This window comes from Mus caroli, chromosome 5 (genome assembly GCF_900094665.2).
Source record: "Mus caroli chromosome 5, CAROLI_EIJ_v1.1, whole genome shotgun sequence".
Classification (NCBI taxonomy): domain Eukaryota; kingdom Metazoa; phylum Chordata; class Mammalia; order Rodentia; family Muridae; genus Mus; species Mus caroli.
In genome coordinates this window covers 23,083,342-23,103,530 of record NC_034574.1, presented here as the reverse complement: position 1 = coordinate 23,103,530, position 20,189 = coordinate 23,083,342, and the positions used below count along the sequence as shown (strand labels likewise).

General features: G+C 51.4%; 1 protein-coding gene and 1 long non-coding RNA gene across 3 annotated transcripts in view; one reads left to right on the top strand and one right to left on the bottom strand.

Moving 5' to 3' along the window:
* LOC110294613 overlaps nucleotides 1–20,189 on the bottom strand; it is a 444,128-nt gene that overhangs the window by 422,770 nt on the left and 1,169 nt on the right. The window lies entirely within an intron of this gene.
* The window catches only part of Shh (sonic hedgehog signaling molecule), a 10,297-nt gene continuing 2,607 nt past the window's right edge, over nucleotides 12,500–20,189 (top strand). Inside the window, exons 1-2 of one of the 2 annotated variants that reach the window (XM_021162956.2) lie at nucleotides 12,500–13,184; nucleotides 18,068–18,329. In XM_021162956.2, coding sequence (XP_021018615.1) covers nucleotides 12,879–13,184; nucleotides 18,068–18,329 — 568 coding nt within the window. In that variant the 5' untranslated portion in view covers nucleotides 12,500–12,878. Of the gene's footprint in view, nucleotides 13,185–14,605; nucleotides 14,662–18,067; nucleotides 18,330–20,189 lie in introns of those variants that run through there. The other variant, XM_029478046.1, reaches the window with a different exon arrangement.

The window sequence follows — 20,189 nt, the reverse complement described above, 5'->3', positions numbered from 1 at the left end:
AGGGGAGCGGAGGGGAGGGGAGGGGAGGGGAGGAGAGGAGAGGAGAGGAGAGGAGAGGAGAGGAGAGAAACCAAAAACATTTGCCTGAGACTGTAGAGCCTATTGGTGCTGTGTGTGTTTGTGTGTGTGTGTGTGTGTGTGTGTATACTGTATGGTACATGTGTATGTACTGTATGATATTGTATGGTATATGATGCTCAGCTCAGAAACCTCTGGCTCCCTGCCATGAAGAAGCAAGCAGTCTGTTCTCAGGACCTGAGTCTTCTCTCCTTGTTCACCTCAGCTACTTCTCTCAGGATAGGATGAGCTTCAAGTTTGAACCAAAGGATGGAGCTGGATGGCATTGCCTCAGCATCAGGAGCATGGAGTAGATGGTGGTATGAATCAGTAGTAGCAGCTATACCGATGAGCACGCAAGCTTCTGGACACCCAGAAATGTGAGTCTCCCCCAAAACCTCATGGACTGGTTGAAAGGAGCCAGCATGGGGCCAGTGTGGTGTCTGGCCTGGGTGAGAGCTCTGTACCCTATGCCACCTCCACCCACTCCAGGCTCAGTCCAGACAAACTCCACTCCCCTGTAAAGGATCAGCAGCCTGTAGCAGACAACTAGTTGGTTTCTGATGCTCTCTGGAGGCACCAAACACGCAGGGGAAAGAATTCCCTTCTCCGTTTTTGATGACTCAGAAGTGCTAAGGCTTACTGGGCCGTCTGCAGCCTAGCCAAGTCCTAGCCTGAATGGCCTCCTCTTACTGAAGCCCTCAGAGCTCTTTGTGTCTGTTTGGATTTCTCGTCCTCGCTCTCTGAATGATGATTTATCTGGCTTTCAGAACAGAACACTGAGAGGCCTGAGAGAGCCTGTGGCTTCTGAGGTTGTTTCGATTTATAAATATTTTAATAGGGTTCTTATTCCTTCACAGCACATCTCCCACAAACCTTTGTACCAGGAGCAAATGCCATGTTTTCTTCTAATGAAACAATGGAATTTTTTTCCTTCTCCATCTTGAGAGGGAGGGAGGAAGGGAGGGAGACAGGGGATGTGGAAGAGGGGACATTGTCACACTTAAAATACCCCTAAAAGCATGTGGTAGTCATATCTGATTTAAACCAGCTCCCTGAAGCTCTGCTGTCAGCCACACCCCAGTGGTCCTTGAAAACCCCTACTCCTACCCAAACCTAGGGTGACAGTCAAGAACAAACAGCCTTTATTTTAATTAAGCTTATTTTTCTTTTCTCTGCTACTTGGCCGTGTGCATGCTTGGTGGGTTGTCCACCACCGAACCTTCTTTAGTTTTTGGAGAGAGGGTCTCACTAAGTTGTTTGTGCTGAACTTGGATTTACTTTGTAGCTCAGGGTTGCCTTAAATTTACTGTCCTGCCACAACCTTTCCAGTCGTTGGGGTTAGAGGTGTGTAACATAAGGCTCAATCTAGCTAAGGAACTTAAGGAATGTCTTATTCAATAAATTGGATGATTGGACTTTTAACCATAAAATTTGAGATCGTATAAGGCCAAATTAGACAGCTGTCCCACAGATAAGTCTAGCATACAACAAGAGAGAAGAGGCTGAGCTGTATTGCAGTGTCAGGGCTAATAGCAAGGGACACCGTAAGTGAGGTGCTAATACTGCCCTAACTAATACTGGCTTTGCATCCACACCTGTTTGCCTTGGCCAATTTCCCTTCCCACCTGCTACTCACTCATGCAGATAAGCTGAAAGCTCTTTGCAGAGGGTTTTGAGTTTATCTTTGACTTAACAGCTATTTTTATCCCTCAGTCCTCCCTTCTGTTCTGTATCAAACACCTTAGCAAGGAGAGAGAGAGAGAGAGAGAGAGAGAGAGAGAGAGAGAGAGAGAGAGAGAGATTTTAAAAGGTACTTGCCCAAGAAATCCCTTCAACAATCCCAGGATGCAGCTATGAAAACTAAGAGAGATGATCCCTCCTCTCTGGGAGCTCATATAGTAGATATTCTAAAGATTCTGCCTCTTACCTACCTTTCTTTTACATACGGTGGAGATGGAACTGAAATGACACTCTGTTAACCAGACAGTTAAACATAAGAATAAATGCTGCCTGGCCTTGAGTACCGTTATAGTAAAGTGTATTGCTGCCCTCAGAGTCACGGTGCTGGAAGCCAAAAGATGACAGCAGAGTTGAGCTGTTGCCCAGATGCAATTACTGATTAGAATTGATTATTTATACAAAGAAAGGCGACCAATGGCTTGACCAATAGTTGCCACATTGCAGCAGATTTGAACAAAAGTTCTGTAATTGTTCAAAAGACCATCCACCTCGTGGAAATGGGCTGGGGGTGTACCCCCAGAGACCCCTCTAGCTGAAGCCTCATGAACTGATGTTCATGTGACCCTGGCAATCTCCAGGCCATCCTTGGGAAGTCCTATCCCTGCTCTCCCCTTCTATTAGGTATAACTGGCCCTGCTCAACACCCTGAGGTGTGAAGAAGCAACCTTTAAAAGCCATGCGTCTGCAGTTGCCTCTCTTTTAACCAGGCCATAAAACCACAGGCTCATTTAAGCACACAGTAAACTAATGGGAAATGGCATGTGACTAAATATTTGAAAGCTGTTTCCGTGCCTTATTTGATTTGCCTAATTACGTGTTTTACTTCCTCCTTTATGGAACTGTTGCCTGCGTATGTGAAGCCTTTATACCTGCTTCATTTGATTCATTAATAGCTGGATCAGAATGTGGTGCAATTACATTGGCATGCAGTTTTAAGAATGCTTCCAAGTTCCTTCCTTCCGTGATCAAATTCTAAGATCCTTAGATGGGCATTCACAACAAATCTAATTCAAAGGGTGTCCCTGTCACTCTGTCACCTCCCACACACATCCCTTCTCCACCGGGCCAAATAAAACAAAACAAAACTAGGGTATAAATATGTCAGGATGAGAAAGAAAAACATGTACGCAACATTCAAACACTGTCTGCCAATGTGAAGAAACAAGAGAATCGAGACAATCACACGCATACTTGGCCTGCTCCCATGGTCCAGTGAATGCCAGAGTTACCATGGTGGGAGGGAGCAGAGGAGCATCCCCGAGGGCAGGCTTTGTCTGGGTGCTACTCAAACAGAAAGCTGGATTCATCTGAGGGTCTGTGTACTTTGGGGCAAGCCACCTCACACTGAAAAGGCCAGGGGAGAAGTGGAGTTTGGCTCCTTCTCATACCTTTGGGTCTCTCTTGGCATCCTGCCCTCCCCCAGTGAGACACCATCCAGGCTTCTCAGCCCTCCCATCTGTGGAAAAATGGCACCAGGCACTCCCCGGGGAACAGGCTATGAGGAGTCTCCCCTTGCTGTGGACAGGCTGCCGGTAGAAACAGCCAGCCCCCTCTCAGAATGTCAGTCCATGTTAGTCCTTAGTGGAGAAGGAAATGGCTTTGAGTGAGTGCTGGACAGCACCTGAACACTGGGCCCTCCTGGAAGTTCAAGTCTTAGGTTAGGAGAATTAAGTTCAAAATTACTGCACAGCTCACTGAGGTCCCACCTTCCGAGGCAGAGAAGAGGAATGAACAACCATGGCTCTCCCTGGGTCCCTAAAGCAGAGACTAAGCTAAGAATCCAGCCGCATTGCCTGTCCTTTGGAGACCATGATGGCTGATGTGCTCCACCCTGAAGCATTACCTAAAGGACTCAATGTCTTCTGGAAACAAGTGGTTATTCGTCATGCTGCCTGTCGGTGGTACTAGGTCACTACAGGGGTTCCTATGTATAAAGTAGCCATGTGTGTCTATGCCAAAAAAGAAAGAAAGAAAGAAAGAAAGAAAGAAAGAAAGAAAGAAAGAAAGAAAGAAAGAAAGGAAGGAAGGAAGGAAGAAAGAAAGAAAAGAAAGGAAAAAAAGGTAAGAGGAATCTGAGGTTAACATCCATAGTTCCAGAGCAGTCCGGTCTACCTAGTGAGACTCTGTCTCAGGGAAAAATAGAAAAAAAAAAAAAAAAAACAGGAAGAGGCTGCTTTCTAAAACGCCAGCTCCACAGAGTGACATGATAATTTCCAATGCTTTATCCTATTTGCTAATCAAAAAGGATGGGAAATACAGGAAGTAGAATTGTTGAAAGTAACTCAATTTCATTGAATGTCTTTATTAGCCAAGCTAAAGAAATGCCCTCTCCAAAGTCAGCTGGCTCATCCTACAGTGAGCTGCCTTTGGCCTCACGTGTTTGTCGTAGTAAAGCCAGATGCCAGCGGTGATCTCTTACGGCAAACTGGTTTTCTTAGTTTATTTTTGTTGAATTCTTTCCAAATAGAAACCATTGGAGTGTGCTGCACTGATAAGAAACTTTCATCAAGTGATCAATATTAATTGAACATCATCTTAGCTGGGGACTTAGGAAGATGAATAAGACCAATAGACGCTTCTAGAAGTGCATAGGTATGTTGATAACAGTCTTGATGTCAGAGTTTAAGTAACAACTCTCAGCATAAAACATGGGTATAATAAACAACACAGGCCCTTGGTAAATGGCCCACATATGAGAAGTTAGATGTCTGCCACCACAGGGGATGGCAGCTAAAGGTGCATGGACATTGTTCAGGGCAGCAAGCAAAAGCACAGACATAACGCACCAGGAATGGCCACTGCCCAAAATCCCCCAAGGCAAAGGCAGGGAACTCCACAGCAGGAGCAGGTCTCCACCTTCAAAGGTCAAGAGTGTAGAATCTAGAATCTTTCCCCTTGAAGTTAATCAAAAGCTTAGGATGAGGTTCCCAGCATCTTTTCTACATTGACCTGGAGAAGATCCTTCCAGATCCGATCCTGGTTCTCTGATTGGGAGTCTTCCTGGAAACCTCTCAATGGCAGCTATGAGATGTACATGGTTCCACACCTTCCCTGAGACTAGAGATGCTGGGGTCCAGTGAGTCCCAACAGGAAGGTACTCTACAGACTGTCAAGGAGGGCCAAGGTTTCTGCTGTTTCTTGATGTTAAGTGCCATCTCAGTTACCAAAGCTCAGTCCTTCAAACAAAACAAACTCCACATACTTTTAGCTTTCACTCTATAGGACTCTTGTTTTAAGATGTCTACTGCACATAGCACATAGACCAAGCACACAGACCAAGACTGAGCATGTAGTAAGCTAGCTCAACACTCAGTGCCCTGCATGGAGGAACCAGCTGCTAGACTCAGACAGAAGCAACTTGCCTCTGGGGAACTGACACAGACTCAGCCCTGAGCAGTCAGGACACCTGAACCTCACACACCAATAATCTGAGAATAATATGAAAATAATCTGCCAAAACTCCAACATGACAATGGAGAGAGGAACACCTTAGCCACAGAGACTGTCACCAGGCTCCTTGTCCATTCTCTATACCAGCAAGTTCATGACACATGGAGGCCTGGCCATAAGAAGTACCAACCAAAGGCCATAGGACACTCACTGCCCTGATGTGAAGACCGCTGAGAACCCTAAACAAGGGCCTGTCCATTAGCCCTCTGGGCATGCATATAGGGAATGACTTTGATTGCTAGGTTAACTGAGATACAAAGATATGCCCACTGTAGGTGGGACCATTTCCTGGGCTTGGGTCCTGCAATGCATAAACGGAAGCAAGTGAACCTGCAACAGCACTCACCTCTCTGCTTCCTGGTTGAAAATGCAGTTTGGTCCTTTGCCACCTGCCCCTGCTCTCAGTACTTCTCTACTGTGAATCAAGAAAACCTCTCCTTCAAATTGTTTTGTCGTGGCATTTTATCCCAGCGTCAGGAAAAGGAACTAGAAACAACATCTACAGATTCCATCTAGGCCACCAGAGAGGCTGAAGCTCTCACAACAAGCTCACCTCTGAGGGCAGCGGGGAGATGGCTCCCGTAGTGTAACCACTAGGCATCACAAAAACTCAATGTGGACATGTCTAGTCCTGAAGCCTCGGTGTCTATCCCCTTGGAAACACTCTTACGTCAGACTGAGGAGGGAGGAAGCTGAGGGCCAGGGCTAAAAGTCATCATCAAGGGCACACAGACCACAGATGGCTGGTGCCCTTGGGTGAGGAGACATGCCCCTCCAGGCCAATGGTGAGGATGGAGGCTCCGAGAAAGAATAGTGACCCTGTGTGTCCAATACAAAAAGCTACAGGAAAGAGCAACTGATTCTAGACTATTTTTTATTTGAGCCCCAAGATGCATACATTACTCTGTGGCTTATCTTTCCAAGTGTGCGTTCATGCTTCCTCTTCTGTTCCAGTCCCTGCTTCCCGTCTGCTGATGCAGCCACGTGCCCCACAGATCACAGCTGGAGCTCTATGACAGGTTCTGGGGCCAGGGACCATGAGTGCTGATGTTCCTGCCATAGATTCTCTGTGGGGTCAGACTGAATATACAAACTCTGGGCTTCTTGTTCCTCCATAGGGTTGTTTGTGTGTTAGTAAATTGAAATTCAATCTAAGTACACGGGGCAAGAAAATTCTGCTAACCTGAGTTCTAGGTGACTTCAAGCCTGGAGACCCTCTCTGGGGAAGACAGTCCCCAAAGAGGTGAGATCCCATGGCCGCTGAAGGAGGGGATTGCTGGTGAGAGACAGAGGGGAGGAGACACCCCCTCTTTGGAGAAAGCTATCTTATGCAGCATCTTCTGCACCTGTTGTCTGGCTTCCAGACCCCACGCTGGGACTTGGGTGCAGACTGTGACATGACTCAGGAGCTGGTACAACTCTGAGCAGAGCTGCACAGCATCTGCTGAAAGTGGCTCTTTCTGAAGTGAGGAGCCACTTCTCAGTCAGCAGAATCCTCTACAAAATCCCCCTGCCTCCGAGGAAGAAGAGAGCCGTACCAGCCATCTGGTTTTCTGGTTGCCCAAAGCCTTCTGGAGAACTGGTCCATGAGAATATTACAGGGTAGGAAGCTCGTTGAGTCGGGTCCTAGAAGCTTGGCTAACATTGGACAACCCAAGCGTTTGCTGAGCACCCTTGGCTTCCCTTTGTGTCCTGATTCCCACCTCAGCCAACCCCTTCTCTCATTTCTCACCCTCCATACCCACCTAGCTCCATCCTGCCAGCCCTTTCTCTCCCCCACAGCAGGTGCAAACCACCAACCTCACTGCTTCTGGCTCTCAACTTGGCTTTGAAGGAGGAAGGTAGGGTCCCTCTGAAGACAGCAGAAGAAAGCACTTGTCCTTCAAAAGCATGAAAAGGGTTAATGCCCCTGGAGCTCTTGAGCTGCTGCTCCGGCCCTGGGCTCTAGTTTGGACAGCAGCTGGTCCCCATGTGAGAGACCAGGTTGCTCAGGACCTCGCCTGTGAGAAGTCAAAGGGTGCTATATGGTCCTCTGTGTCCAGTGTGGAATGAAGTTGGGGCTTAGCTCTTAGACTCCTCCAAAAAGTGGCTGCTGCCTGGGCCAGCAGCTTCTCCTGAGCTTAGGGCCACAGCTTTCTGAAATGAGGACTGGAAGAGCTCCCAGTAGGGAGAACTTCAAAGAGGCAACGGGGGAGGGGCAGGGAGGAATTGCTGGGGCCCATTCAGTCACACACAGGTCTGAGCATTTCTCTCCAAAACACCATGTCAGAGATCTCAGTGACTCCTTTATCCTACCCAGAGTTCCAAGACGTTCTAGAAAGACTAGGTGTCCTAGCATGCTTCTCTAGTGCTGTGATAAACAACCCCATGACCAAACTAAGCTTGGGAAATGAAAGAGCTTATTTGGCTTATGCCTACACAGCACAGTGCTTCATGAGGGGAAGTCAAGGAAGGAACCCAGAAGCAAAACCTGAAACAGAAGCATGGAGGAGTGCTGCTTACGGGATTGCTCCCATGTCTTGCTCAGCTTGCTTCCTTATACCCCCATGACTACCCGCCCAGGGTTAGGACTGTCCACAATAAGGGTAGCCCTCCCAAGCCAATTATCAGTCAAGAAAACACACCGTAGCCTTTCCCACAATCTCAATTCCTCACCTGAGTATCTCTCTTTCCAGATATGTGTAGGTTTGTGTCAGGTTGACAAATATCCAACCAGCACATTAGGAATCTACATTACAGCTGGTACAGATTCCAGACACAATGGGAGCCACAGTGGCTCTGGAGCCATTGTAATACCTCAACAGCCTGGAGCCTGAGAAGGATGAATGGGCACAGAACAAGGCTCCATGACACATCATGGCACTCACTGACAGGCCAGATAAATCTGGGTGCCCCATACAGAGTTGGCCCTATACCTGGTACGTCAGCATCCAGTCCCTCTTGCTCTCTTCTTTCTGGACAGACACCTAGATGATGTAATACCCTATTGCTCAGCCTGTCTGACAAGAGGCTCTGGTCAGAGAGAATCAAAGCAGGTACTGAGGCTCCCTAAATAAGAATGTAAGAAGTGTATAATGGTCTCTGACCCCCATTTCCCAATGTGAGGGACTTGAAGGTCATCCAAAGCCAGGTACCCCTTTGCATACCATGATGCATCTGGGCGTCCAGACTTGTGCTCACTCTGGACAGAGTGGCTTTTCACAGCTTCCTGCCTTCTCCCCTGGCTTTTGCTCTACACCCCAAACCTCCTGATTTAATGTACCCCCTCACCTGCACATGGACCCCTCACTATACCTGCTCTAGAAAAAAATATGAAACTCATTAAGCTTACTACCAGTCCTTTGCTCTGTCTAATAAAGCCATAGGTGTTGTCCCTTGCCAGGAGTGGCCATAGAATAGTATGTCCAGGGACCCAGGAACATCCAGAAGGGACTGAAGAACATCCCCAGGAGCAGAAACCTGCAGCCAAGTGGCTCCCCTCCCCTGTCCCAAGTCTTGGGGATTCCCATCAAGGGAGTCAGCAAAGCAGAAACTCTGATGTGATTGTTTGTGAGCACAGCCCTGTAGCTGTTGGCTGACATGATTTTTTTCCAAGCTCCCCAGGTGATTCTAATGTTAGGCTTAATGGATTACCTCTCCCGGGGGCATCTGCGCTTCAGCAGCTCCAAGACTGGAGGAAAGGTGGTGGCATGTTGGAGTGCCAAAGCACCTATGGTAAAGAAATGCCCAGACCTGGGTCAGAAGAACTAGCTATGGCATCCAGACCCATCCCTTGGTCCTCTGGGCCTTAAGCCACCTGCCTACACTGAGTTCCTCTTTCCAAGCCACAAATGTGGTTGCCCTATAGAGGATCGGAAATCATTTGGAGACTACTAAGATTCACAGAACTGAGGCCTGAATTAAATACCCATGGCTTACACCTTACGCAGGGGCCACTGGAGGTTGGAGAGGGTGTGGACAAAGTCTCACACAGCCATGTGATTCTCTGACTGTTATCACAGAGCAGCTTCCCAGACATAGGGTCTCTCCTTGGCTGTGAGGTTTTCCTCTCCCCTAGATATCACCCCAGAGAACAAAATGGAGCAAGTGAAACTCTATTTGCCAAAATTGAAAAAAAAAATCAGGAAGAAAATGAAACTTAACTGGGTGATTGGATAGAATGAGATGGTGCAGAGCTGTTCTAAGGAAAAGAAATCAACTGGGAGAAAAGAAAAGAGGCCAGCAGGCAGGGCTGGGCTGGGATCCCTAGTTCAAACTGGGGAAAGGAAATTAAGGGGTGGGAAGGAAAGACAAGTGGCAGAGAGCAAGGAGGAGCCAAAGAGCCTAGTCCTGCTTCCAGGCCCTTCCAACTGCAGACTGCAGAATTTCCCCAACCTGGCAGGCCAGGGCCGAAGGCAGAGTGAGGACGCCATCTAGCGGCAGGGCCAGAAGGGGGAAGGGGCCATGCCCAGGACTATGGGCACTCCAGGGGCGTGGGGCAGAGTCAAAGGTTGGCCAGTACTCCTCAGAGTGAAGGAAAGAACGCTGGACGGAAAGAAACAAGAAGGGTGAGAGCCTGCAAATGCCCAGCAGGAGGAATAGCTGAACCTACACAAATGAGAAGTAGCCTCTGGGAGTTAAATGGCTGGCCCCACCAGGCAGAGATTGGGCTCTGGAACCTCTTACAGGCACAGGGAGGGGCCCAAATGATCTAGAGGGGAAAGCAAAGAGAGGGAGCCATCTGGTGTCTGTAGGTGGAAGGCAGTGAGTGTCTGGTGTCTGGGAAGTGGGGAGAGGGTGGGATTCCCCAGGAAGGAGGCAGAGAATAAAGGCCACATTTCTTCCTGTGGCCAGCCTCATGATCCTGTTCTCAAGACAACAAATATGAACTGTGATTGCTTTTATCCCTGCATTTCTGCAACCTGGAGCAGGAAGCAAGCTGTCCCTGGGTACAAGGAAAAAAACAAAAGAGTTTATAGTAAATCTTTACTTTCCTTCTAAAGATCCTTCCAGACTCCAGGAAGGCCGGCCCTTATCAGGCTCTCTCTGGAATTAGCATCCCTTGTCCCTAGAGATGGAGTGGGGGTGAGCAATAGGCCAGAGCAGAACCAAGTCACCTCCTTCTTCACAGCCAAAAGGGAGGTAACCATGTCTGGGCACTCCAAGGCCAGCTGTGCCCACATAGAACGCTGGCAGCTTAGGGGTTTGTTTCCTAATCACATCTGCATACATCTGCAGGTATTCCAGGGCTCTGGGTTACAGAAATGCTTGGATAAAAGCAATCACAGTTCATATTTGTTGTCTTGAGAACAGGATCATGAGCCTGACCACAGGGAGAAATGTGGCCTTTATTCTCTGCCTCCTTCCCCAGGAAATCCCACCCACTCCCCACTGCCAATCCAATGCTGACTAGAGCTGTCTACAGGTGCATGATCCATTCACCAGTCTATATTCAAAGACATCAAGAAGAGAGTGCTGGTCAGCATGCACAGAGAACAAGAAAAAACTGAGGCAAAATGAGGCTCCAGGATGCTCAGGTCTTGTCTAGCCCACCGCCGGCTAGTAATATGACAGCCACATGCCAGGCAGGCCCACTCTTCTGGATCAAGAACAGTGGGTCCCCTTTGTATCCATTTTCCCTAGTTGATGGGGGGATGTACACAGAGGATACAGGCTGGAGAGTCTGGCTCTTATTTGGTCTGCATGAAGCTGGGAACAACTCCCACTAGGAATCTGTACTTGGTCCTCATAAATCAAAGGATAGAAAACTCCAGAGAGGGCAGGTATGCAGGCTTTAGTCAACCCTTTCCAAGCCTGGGATAGTGAGGCTCTGCCATGCTGCCATTGAGACTCAAAGTAGACAGTAACACGCACTTTCCTCGCCTCACACTAACTCAAAAGCAACCAAGTTTCTAAGTAAAGGGAACCTCTGAAAGACCCCACTGCCAGCTGAGCTTCAGGCTTGCTGGGCCTCTCCCTGCACTGGGACAGGATCAAGAGCCAGAGGCTGGTCTCATGGGCTAACGCTGGAGGACTCGGTCCCTAAGCAGGTATTCCATCCCACATAAATAGTTCACCCATCCTAGAGGAATCTTGCCTGTGAGTAGGATGGGAGAAAAGCCAGAGCAGATTTCTATGATCTATAAAAACAAAGCGTTTCACATTCTACTTTTCTGGTTCAACTAAGACTTTTCTTGAGATTTTCCTTTTTCCTGAAAGAGTGTTGGACACCCCAAGAGTAGTGACCTCTAGACAGCATATCCTCTTCTAAGATGCCTCTTTTGGCCAGAACACTGTCCTCTAGATCCCTAATACCTTCAGTCTGCAGGCCCTACACCTAGCCAGCTTCTTTCCTTGAAAATTAGCTTGCAAAGCTCCTGTGAAATACAACTGTGTTAAGGAGCCTGAATTCCACATCAACTTACCCAGCCCTGCACTTTGCTAGGATCAATTGGAAAGGGTTCTTCACGTATGTAGCCTTGCCCACTTTCAGTTGCCCCAGACAGATCACCTCTACCCACCAAGCACACACCAGCTGCCCTCCATGCTGGGGTGCAGCACATAGACCCACTGCACTGGGTCTATGCACCCCACCACATCCTGCAGACATTCTTTACCTGCCACTCAGCTGGGATGCATCCATCCACCTGCAGAGGCTTGAATGTGGTGCAGTCAGTGAGGTACAATAAAGGACAGTATTTTAGGGCACTCAAAACAGCAACTCTTTAGGTTGTGGCCACCTGTGATTATCCTCTATCTAAAGATGCTAAATATTCAGGAGATGCTCAGGTGAGCTGTTTTCACAACCCGGTGACGTCTGTCCTGTACACTCACATCTGGGGATGGGGTGTAAATAAGGTAAACAGGAGGGAGGCAGCGTTGCCCTCAAACAATTGAGAGGCTGTTTTATGGTCAAAGCTTGTAGGGGGGGGGGCATCTGGACTGTCCTTTAAAAACTTATGCTGGCTTTAACCAAAGCATCTACCATTTAGAGAAAGTAAGGGGGAAGCAGCCGTGAGCACAAAGCAGACAGTGCAGGGTATTATTCCAATAAACAGGCCTCCTCCCTCCCACCCACCTTTACCTTAGTAAAGACTTTCTTTCTTTCTCTCTCTCTCTCTCTCTCTCTCTCTCTCTCTCTCTCTTTCTTTTTAAAACTGGAAGCCTTCAGGTGAAAATAAAGCCACAGCAGCCAGAGGGGGGAGAAATGTAGTCTTTCTCAGGGTTAACATCAGAAGACAAGCTTGTGCGGCTTGGCCAATCAGATGCGCCCCTGCCAGCTATAATATAGTGCGAAAGGCAGCCTGTCTCACAAGCTCTCCAGCCTTGCTACCATTTAAAATCAGGCTCTTTTTGTCTTTTAATTGCTGTCTCGAGACCCAACTCCGATGTGTTCCGTTACCAGCGACCGGCAGCCTGCCATCGCAGCCCCAGTCTGGGTGGGGATCGGAGACAAGTCCCCTGCAGCAGCGGCAGGCAAGGTTATATAGGAAGAGAAAGAGCCAGGCAGCGCCAGAGGGAACGAACGAGCCGAGCGAGGAAGGGAGAGCCGAGCGCAAGGAGGAGCGCACACGCACACACCCGCGCGTACCCGCTCGCGCACAGACAGCGCGGGGACAGCTCACAAGTCCTCAGGTTCCGCGGACGAGATGCTGCTGCTGCTGCTGGCCAGATGTTTTCTGGTGATCCTTGCTTCCTCGCTGCTGGTGTGCCCCGGGCTGGCCTGTGGGCCCGGCAGGGGGTTTGGAAAGAGGCGGCACCCCAAAAAGCTGACCCCTTTAGCCTACAAGCAGTTTATTCCCAACGTAGCCGAGAAGACCCTAGGGGCCAGCGGCAGATATGAAGGGAAGATCACAAGAAACTCCGAACGATTTAAGGAACTCACCCCCAATTACAACCCCGACATCATATTTAAGGATGAGGAAAACACAGGAGCAGACCGGCTGATGACTCAGGTAGAGACCCATTGCGGGTGGGAAACAGACTCCTTCCCGGGAGGGGGGGGGGTGCGTGTGACCAAGCAGTCAGCCCTGCTCTGTTTGCTCTTTGGGCAGGTAGGAAGGCGGCTTGCTCTCTCCTTCCCCACCCACCTGCCCACCTAGCACTCCTCTTCCGGGAGGAAAAAGGAGGTGAAGGGTCCAGCAGGAAGTTTAGGGTTTGCTGGAATGGGGCACCAGAAGATGGGGTTCTCTATCTTACTAGTCTCATTTAATTAGTCTCCCGGGACTACCTCCTCTAACTACCTGTATTCTAGCTTGAAACTTAGAAAGACCTTTACTCTGAGGGAGTCTGCCCTTTCCAAGTGGAGGCAGAAAATGGAGGGAGAGGGGATGCCCCTATACACTTCAAAGGGCCTCCAGGTCACTGCAAACATAGCCTGGAGCATTTCGTCCCCTAGCTCCTACCTTTTCCTTTTCTGTGTTATTCTCCCAAGACCACCCCACCCTTTACCCCCCCACCACCAAAGAACTGTAACTGAGAAAGCCTAGGGGCAGTTCTGACAAAAGGCAGGAGCTCCAGAGGCGCCCGTCTTGTCCCCACTGTATCGCGTAGCCTGACTGCGATCCCATCGTCCTCAATTGTGCCGGTCAGAGAATGTATTGATATTTCTTTAAGGATGCTCCTCATTTCTCCAGAGCCCGCGGTACCTTAGGGGAGGGACTTGGAACTTGCTGGCTTTGCAATCGCTTTAATTTTTAACCTGCTTGCATAAGAATTAAAAGCGAATAAATATTCGGCGACTAGGGTGGATGGACAGACGGCAAAGCAAAACACGAGCCTCTCTTCCCATCCCACCTCCTTTGAGATTTCTAGGCTGCCAATCTCCCAGCCAAATCGAGACTTTCTGAAACTCCATGCACGTATGACTGGAGCTGGAAATGGGTTTCCTTGCAAATATAGGTCAGCATCCTTTTTACTGCCCTATTAAAATATTCAAGTCCTACCTTTAGGGCTAGGTGCGCCAAGCGGCTGGCGGAGCGGCGCTGGCGGGGCGCAAGTGCAGGGGGCGGGGGCTGGAGAAAACAAGAGTGGAACAGCCCGCGCGACGCGACGCGCATCTCGCCACCAGGTACCTGCTGTATGGGAAGCCTAGGAGACTAGCCTTAGGGTGGCGGGCCAGAACTGGAGCAAAGAGGAATCGTGGAGACTGAATACAGGGCCGTTCTCCCTCCATCTTCTCCCTCCATCTCCCTCATCTGCTCCCGACCACCTTAAATCTGGACCGCGAGTGTAGGCGCGCGCGCGCGGGGGAGCCGGAGAGCTGCGCGAGCTACAGTTAACTCTGCGCGGACCGCGGGGCGCCCGACTGGTGTGGCTTGGAGGAGCGAGTTCTCTCTCTGGCTCTGGGCACCCATCCCCTGGTTACCCTCCCCCCCCCCCCGGGGGGGGGGGCGTCTCAGGATGAGGAGGTCCTTGGAAAGGTGTGAGGAGGTAAAAGATTACTAATGCAAAGAGGCCAGGCGTGGACACGTAGGGTACCTCAGCCCGGATGGGTCTGCAGGGGGGTCTTCGGCGGTCTGGTTCCGGTGCCCAGAGCGCCGGGCCTCTGCGTGTCGCAGAGCTGCAAGAGCGTTGAGCCACGGTAGACGCCTTTCAGCTCCGCTTACTCCTGCGTTATCGATCCCGGGACTAGGGTTGCAGCGCGCTCGGGGGTTGGGGGTGGGGGCGAGCTCCGGCGGCTTGTCCCTGACTCTGCACGCGCGGAGCGCGCCCCGCCAGAGCGCAGGGCTCCGAGCGCGCTCTCTCCCTAGGGCGCGCAGGCAGGGGTTGAGCCGCAAGGAGTCGCAAGGCAGGGAGCCCCGCGGGCCTGACCTGGACTGCAACCCCGCCGCCTTCGCGGCCCTTTGGCCTCAGCGCCCTAAACGGAGACCACCAGTTATGTCCTTTCCCTCACGCTGATCCTTCCAGCCCGGTACCCGGGGCTCAGCGGCCCTACACCGGATCACTCTCGCCTCCACCGCCGCCGCGTGTGCGCGCGCGCGCGCGCGCGGGCGAGCAGCATTTGAACTTCTGACCTTCTGTCAAGTTCCTTCAGACGAACGAAACGAAAACACATACTTTTTCCCCCTGGGCAGTAGCCTTTCTGATTCCCAACCTAAAAAGAGGGGGTAGAGACAGCAAAAGTGGGGGTGGGGAAGGCCAAGCCAGGATCTTCTCACCCACCCTGCAAAAATCCCCCAAATTAAGGGTGGCTGTAAAGGTGGCCGTCTAAAAAGTTCCTCTTAGTACAACCCTCGGCGGCTTCTTATTCCGGCTTGGCAGAGTTAAGAGGGGATGGGAAGGAAGAAGGTGGCCAGACGACAAGACTAGAGGTAAAGGGTGAAGCGGGGTGGGGGAGGGGATAAGGGGGAGAATCTCGGGTCTCAGGAACCTGCTATTGGCCGTCCCCACCCTCCTTTAACAACCACCTGGTTCGGCCCAAGGTGCCACTCTCTTCAGTCTCTCCTGCCTCCCAGTCTGTTTCTCTAAGGTGACTGAGCCCAAGTCCCTCAACCATGGCAGGACCGTCCCCAGTGGAACTTTCTGAGCAGTTCTGGATCGCAGGAGCTCCTAGTTAATATTAACTCCGGAGAGGGAAGCGCAGACAGACACTCTTCCAGCGCAGTCCAGGCCCCAGAGAGTGCCAGGCTGTTGTGCCCGCGGCCAAGGGGCTGGGGTGGGAGGCAGCGAGGGGCCTGATCTGCAGGCTCTGCAGGCTGAAGTGGGAGGGGGGAACACCTGAAGAGCCAGGTTGAATAATTTCCTACGTGCTTAGGGGTTAGTCGGGAAAAAGAGGCCAGGTGTGGGTTTGAAGAATAGTTTTCTGCTTTGAAGAGTTGGGTCTGTCCCCGCCCCCCAGTTAGGGGAAGAGTGGAGTGTATTTAGAGAGTGGAGTCTCTTGAAGTGAGATACCACCTCCCTCACAATGAGGGAAGCCCATCTTCGGATGTGACAGCCCTTGCTCTTAGCCCCTGGACTGCACTGGTGCAGATCCGGGAGGTGAGCTGGAGGCTTCAGGAACAACTTGGCCTCCGCAGACACAAAGCTGGGCCCCAGTGACCCTGCTGGGCTTCACGGTGGCTGCACAGAGTCGGGCTTGATTAGCGGCACACGACCCAATGAATTAATAACCGGGCTGAGCTTCAATTGCCTTGCCTGCGACATTCCCTCCCATCGCTGGCGGGGAGTACCCTGAATCTTCCTGCTGAGCTGCGCTGGGCCTGGTGCCGGGGAAGGCTCTGGGGCACCAGGTGCCAATTCGGTAACCATCAGAGTTGGCCTCTCTGCGCCTAAAGCCTATCTCGGCCCAGAGCTCCTTGTCTGGGGTCCCCCGTGTCTGCTTTAGTGGCGCAGTTCCGGGTACTGGGCTCCGAAACTCTGTCCATCCTACCCTTGCTCTTCCCTACTGCCGGATGGGAAGCTTGTTAAAGCCACATCGCAAGCTTTTCCCTCACCCCCTTGAAAGAAGGGAGCGAGGTGAAGTGCAGGCTGGAATGAAGGAGGAGATAAGCAGAATGTACCACGGTGTGCGCCTGCGCGCAGCGGCTTTGATTCTCTATTCTAAACTGACCCTGGTTCAGTGACTGATTTTCATGTAAAACAGATTCAGTCCCCCAGATTGAACTCCAACTCTGTCCTTCGGACTTTTCTCTTCAGGAAAACCGCTGGCAGCCCAGAAACCTGCCAGAGCGGACCTGTTGTTACTGCATCCCTTCCATCTGTTGTGCTTTGAACTCTCCAGCCCTGTTCCTGGGCCTTTTTGTTGCCAGATAGACTTTTCCTGATGCACACACATTTCTCTGTCCATGAAGGACTGAGCTGGCTACATCTAGAGCCCGGTCATCTAGGGGCTACTATCCCATCCCTGTAACCTAAGGGATCGCGGGTTATCAGTCCTACCCTCTACAGAAATTACTCCTGCCTCTACAGAGGTCCAGTTCTCTGGGTAATGTGCTCTTACCATGTTGTCTCCGCTCACAACCCCCCAATCCAGCATGCCACCAGCCAGCAGCATAACCTTGCAAGCACTGAGCTAGCCATCCACCACACACACTTGACTCCTCTCTTTGGGACATCATTTCTTAATGTGGCCCCAGAGTAGTGCCTCCACTATCCCAAGTTCCACTGTGTCCTGCAAAGGAGGAGGCAGAGTAACCAGACTTTCACAGAAGACCCTCTCTTGGGCAGGGCTCAAAAGCTGTGGGCTTTTCTGACTCCCCATCCCCCTACCTTTCCCACCCCACCCCCATCCACTTGTTAAGTTTGCTCTTCAAACTTGCCCGACACCATTCTGTGCAGGGCCAAGAAAACAAGAGGGGAGGAAGAGAACTAGTCAAAGAAAATAGGAACACAATCAGGCCCCAGACAAGCCTAGCAGAGAGGAGCTCCTTGGGGGAAAGAATGTGGCTGCCTAGACCAAGAATGTTTGTCCTCTGCCCTGCCTGTGCTGGACACCAGCATTAACCTGCTTGCTTGTCCTTGACCCGCTGCCTACCCCTCGGCGTTGCTATGGGTTTCCTCAGGCCCAGCAGGTATAGGGGAGGCCTGACCTCCAAGATAACACTCGTGATGCACTCTAACCCTCAGAGTGCACCAGAAGTCCTGTCTCACCAAAGCACACCTGGAATCTCATCTAAGGAGAAGCCCCTCTTGTTTCTCAGGCCATTGTAGCTACATCTAAGTTTCTGAGTTGGAGACGGGTGGTCAGTTGGTTCCCTGGAGAACCTGCCTCTCCAGCAGCCGCCATGCCCCACCCCCATGTTCTCATTCACTCAACCCCTGGGTCCTGGGCCTGTGGTTGGTGGAGAAACCACCAAGGACCATGTCTGACACTTAGGGTTCCCCCTTCTCCCCACAGAGGTGCAAAGACAAGTTAAATGCTTTGGCCATCTCTGTGATGAACCAGTGGCCTGGAGTGAAGCTGCGAGTGACCGAGGGCTGGGATGAGGACGGCCATCATTCAGAGGAGTCTCTACACTATGAAGGTCGAGCAGTGGACATCACCACGTCCGACCGGGACCGCAGCAAGTACGGCATGCTGGCTCGCCTGGCTGTGGAAGCAGGTTTCGACTGGGTCTACTATGAATCCAAAGCTCACATCCACTGTTCTGTGAAAGCAGGTAAGTGAACCTTCTCCTCCTGGCCTTTCTCCATCATCCTACCCCTCCAGCCCTTCCCAACAGAAGGTCTGGAAGAAAAAACAGAGAGGACGGAAGAGCCATAAAAAAGGGAAGAATGCTCTTGAAAATAAGTAGATCTCTGCGGTGGGGACATAGCCCATGACCCCTCCCCCAGCCAGGTACTTCTGCAACCTTTTAGGCTACCGGCCAGCATCTTTGCATGGTCAAATTCCCGGACTGGTTTGTCTCCAGAGCCCCCTGCTTCAGGTAGTAGAGACAGAGGATGTCAGAGAGCATTGTGGAATGGGGGGAAGGAGGGGGCTTCCTGGTGATTACAGATATCAGCCAGAGCTTGCCTTGATCTCTTCTCTCATTTAGGGCTTAAGAACCTCCTGCCGCCCTTCCCCCAAACCCCATGAGCAGAAGGGTCTGTCCAGGGCATAAACCCGGGTACTGGCTCCTCCCCGCTGGGCGCCTGTGGATTCTAAACTAACTTAACTCACTCGCTAAGCGTGTGTTGGGAAAGGCCTGGTGGGAGGTAATGAACTCTTTACTTCCAACGTCGGGAGACCGCAAGCCTAGAAGCATCCGTTCTTATTAGGAGCCCAGCTGGGATTCAGAAAGTCCCTGGCAGGATTGCGGAAGGCGATCCCGCTGGAGCGGCTGCCCCCCAGCCAGCGCGAGGCAGAGTTCCCTGGGCCTGCAATGCCACGCGCTGTTGGGGGGGCCTGAGGGGGGAGGTGGAACAGCTAGGGAGGCAGACAGCCAGCGCACGTGCAGTGGCCTCTGAATTGTGTTGCCTGACAAGGCAGCTCACGGTGACTTTCCATAGACCTCCCCGAGGCCCCCCACCCCAGCTTCCCAAGTTTCCTAAACTGTATATTAGCGACACAATTTAGTTGGAAATAATTTCAACGTCAAGAAATACTGAGTAGGTGATATTGGCTCTTGCAACAATAGCTGCCAATGATGCACAGGAGCGGTGGTGGCCTGTAGAAGAGGTCAGCTTCAGGAGTTCCACCTTGCCAGGCTCCTTGCAGGACCCTGGTCTGGGAGCTCCTATTAGGGTGGGATGGGAAATACAGTTGGCGGGCCCAGGCCCTAAGTAAGCTCTTCCCTGGACCTAAAGTCTGAGCTGAACACGCAAGACTCCCCTGCCATCCCTGTTCGCAGAGTCCCTCTGGTAGGAATTCCTAGGGGATGTCCTCCCAAATGAGCAGCGGTAATCCAGCCCGGAGGGTCTCGAAGGCAGTGCAGACCCCGGCCCGGGAGGGCAGCTCATTGGCATTCTACACACGCGGGCTGGGGCGCCGCGCCTTGTGTGTCAAGCGGGGTCGTGCGACTCGACGACTCTGGCTCGCCAGAGCCCTGGGTCGCATTCCGGGGGGCTACGGAGTGCTTCCAACGGCCAGCCCCACACTTCATGCCGGGGAAAACGATGAGAAGATTAAAAGTCTTCTGTAATTCCAGCAGAAAGATTCTTTCTGGCAATCTCTATTTGCCAAAAGCATGATCCTGGAGATTGGAATGCAAAGAAGACTAGGACCTCCCCACCCCTCCTCCCTGGCCCCCTGCGCTCCGCCCCATCCTCAATTATTGTCCTCCAGGACAGTGAGCCTTGGAGAGCTACGGAGGGCTGAGTAAAGCGGGTAGTCAAGGGGCCTTGAGAACCCGCGCTTCCAGCGCTCAGAGCAGGCCTGGCCATTTAAAATTCAAATACACGTCTCGAGTGCTTGGAAAAGAGGCCGGGCTGTGCAAATAGTGCCTTGTGAGTGAACTGCATGAGGGGGAGGGGTTTGCACCTGAGCAAATAGGGAGGGGGCGGCCAGCGAGCTGTAGAGTGAGCTGAGAATGGGGACG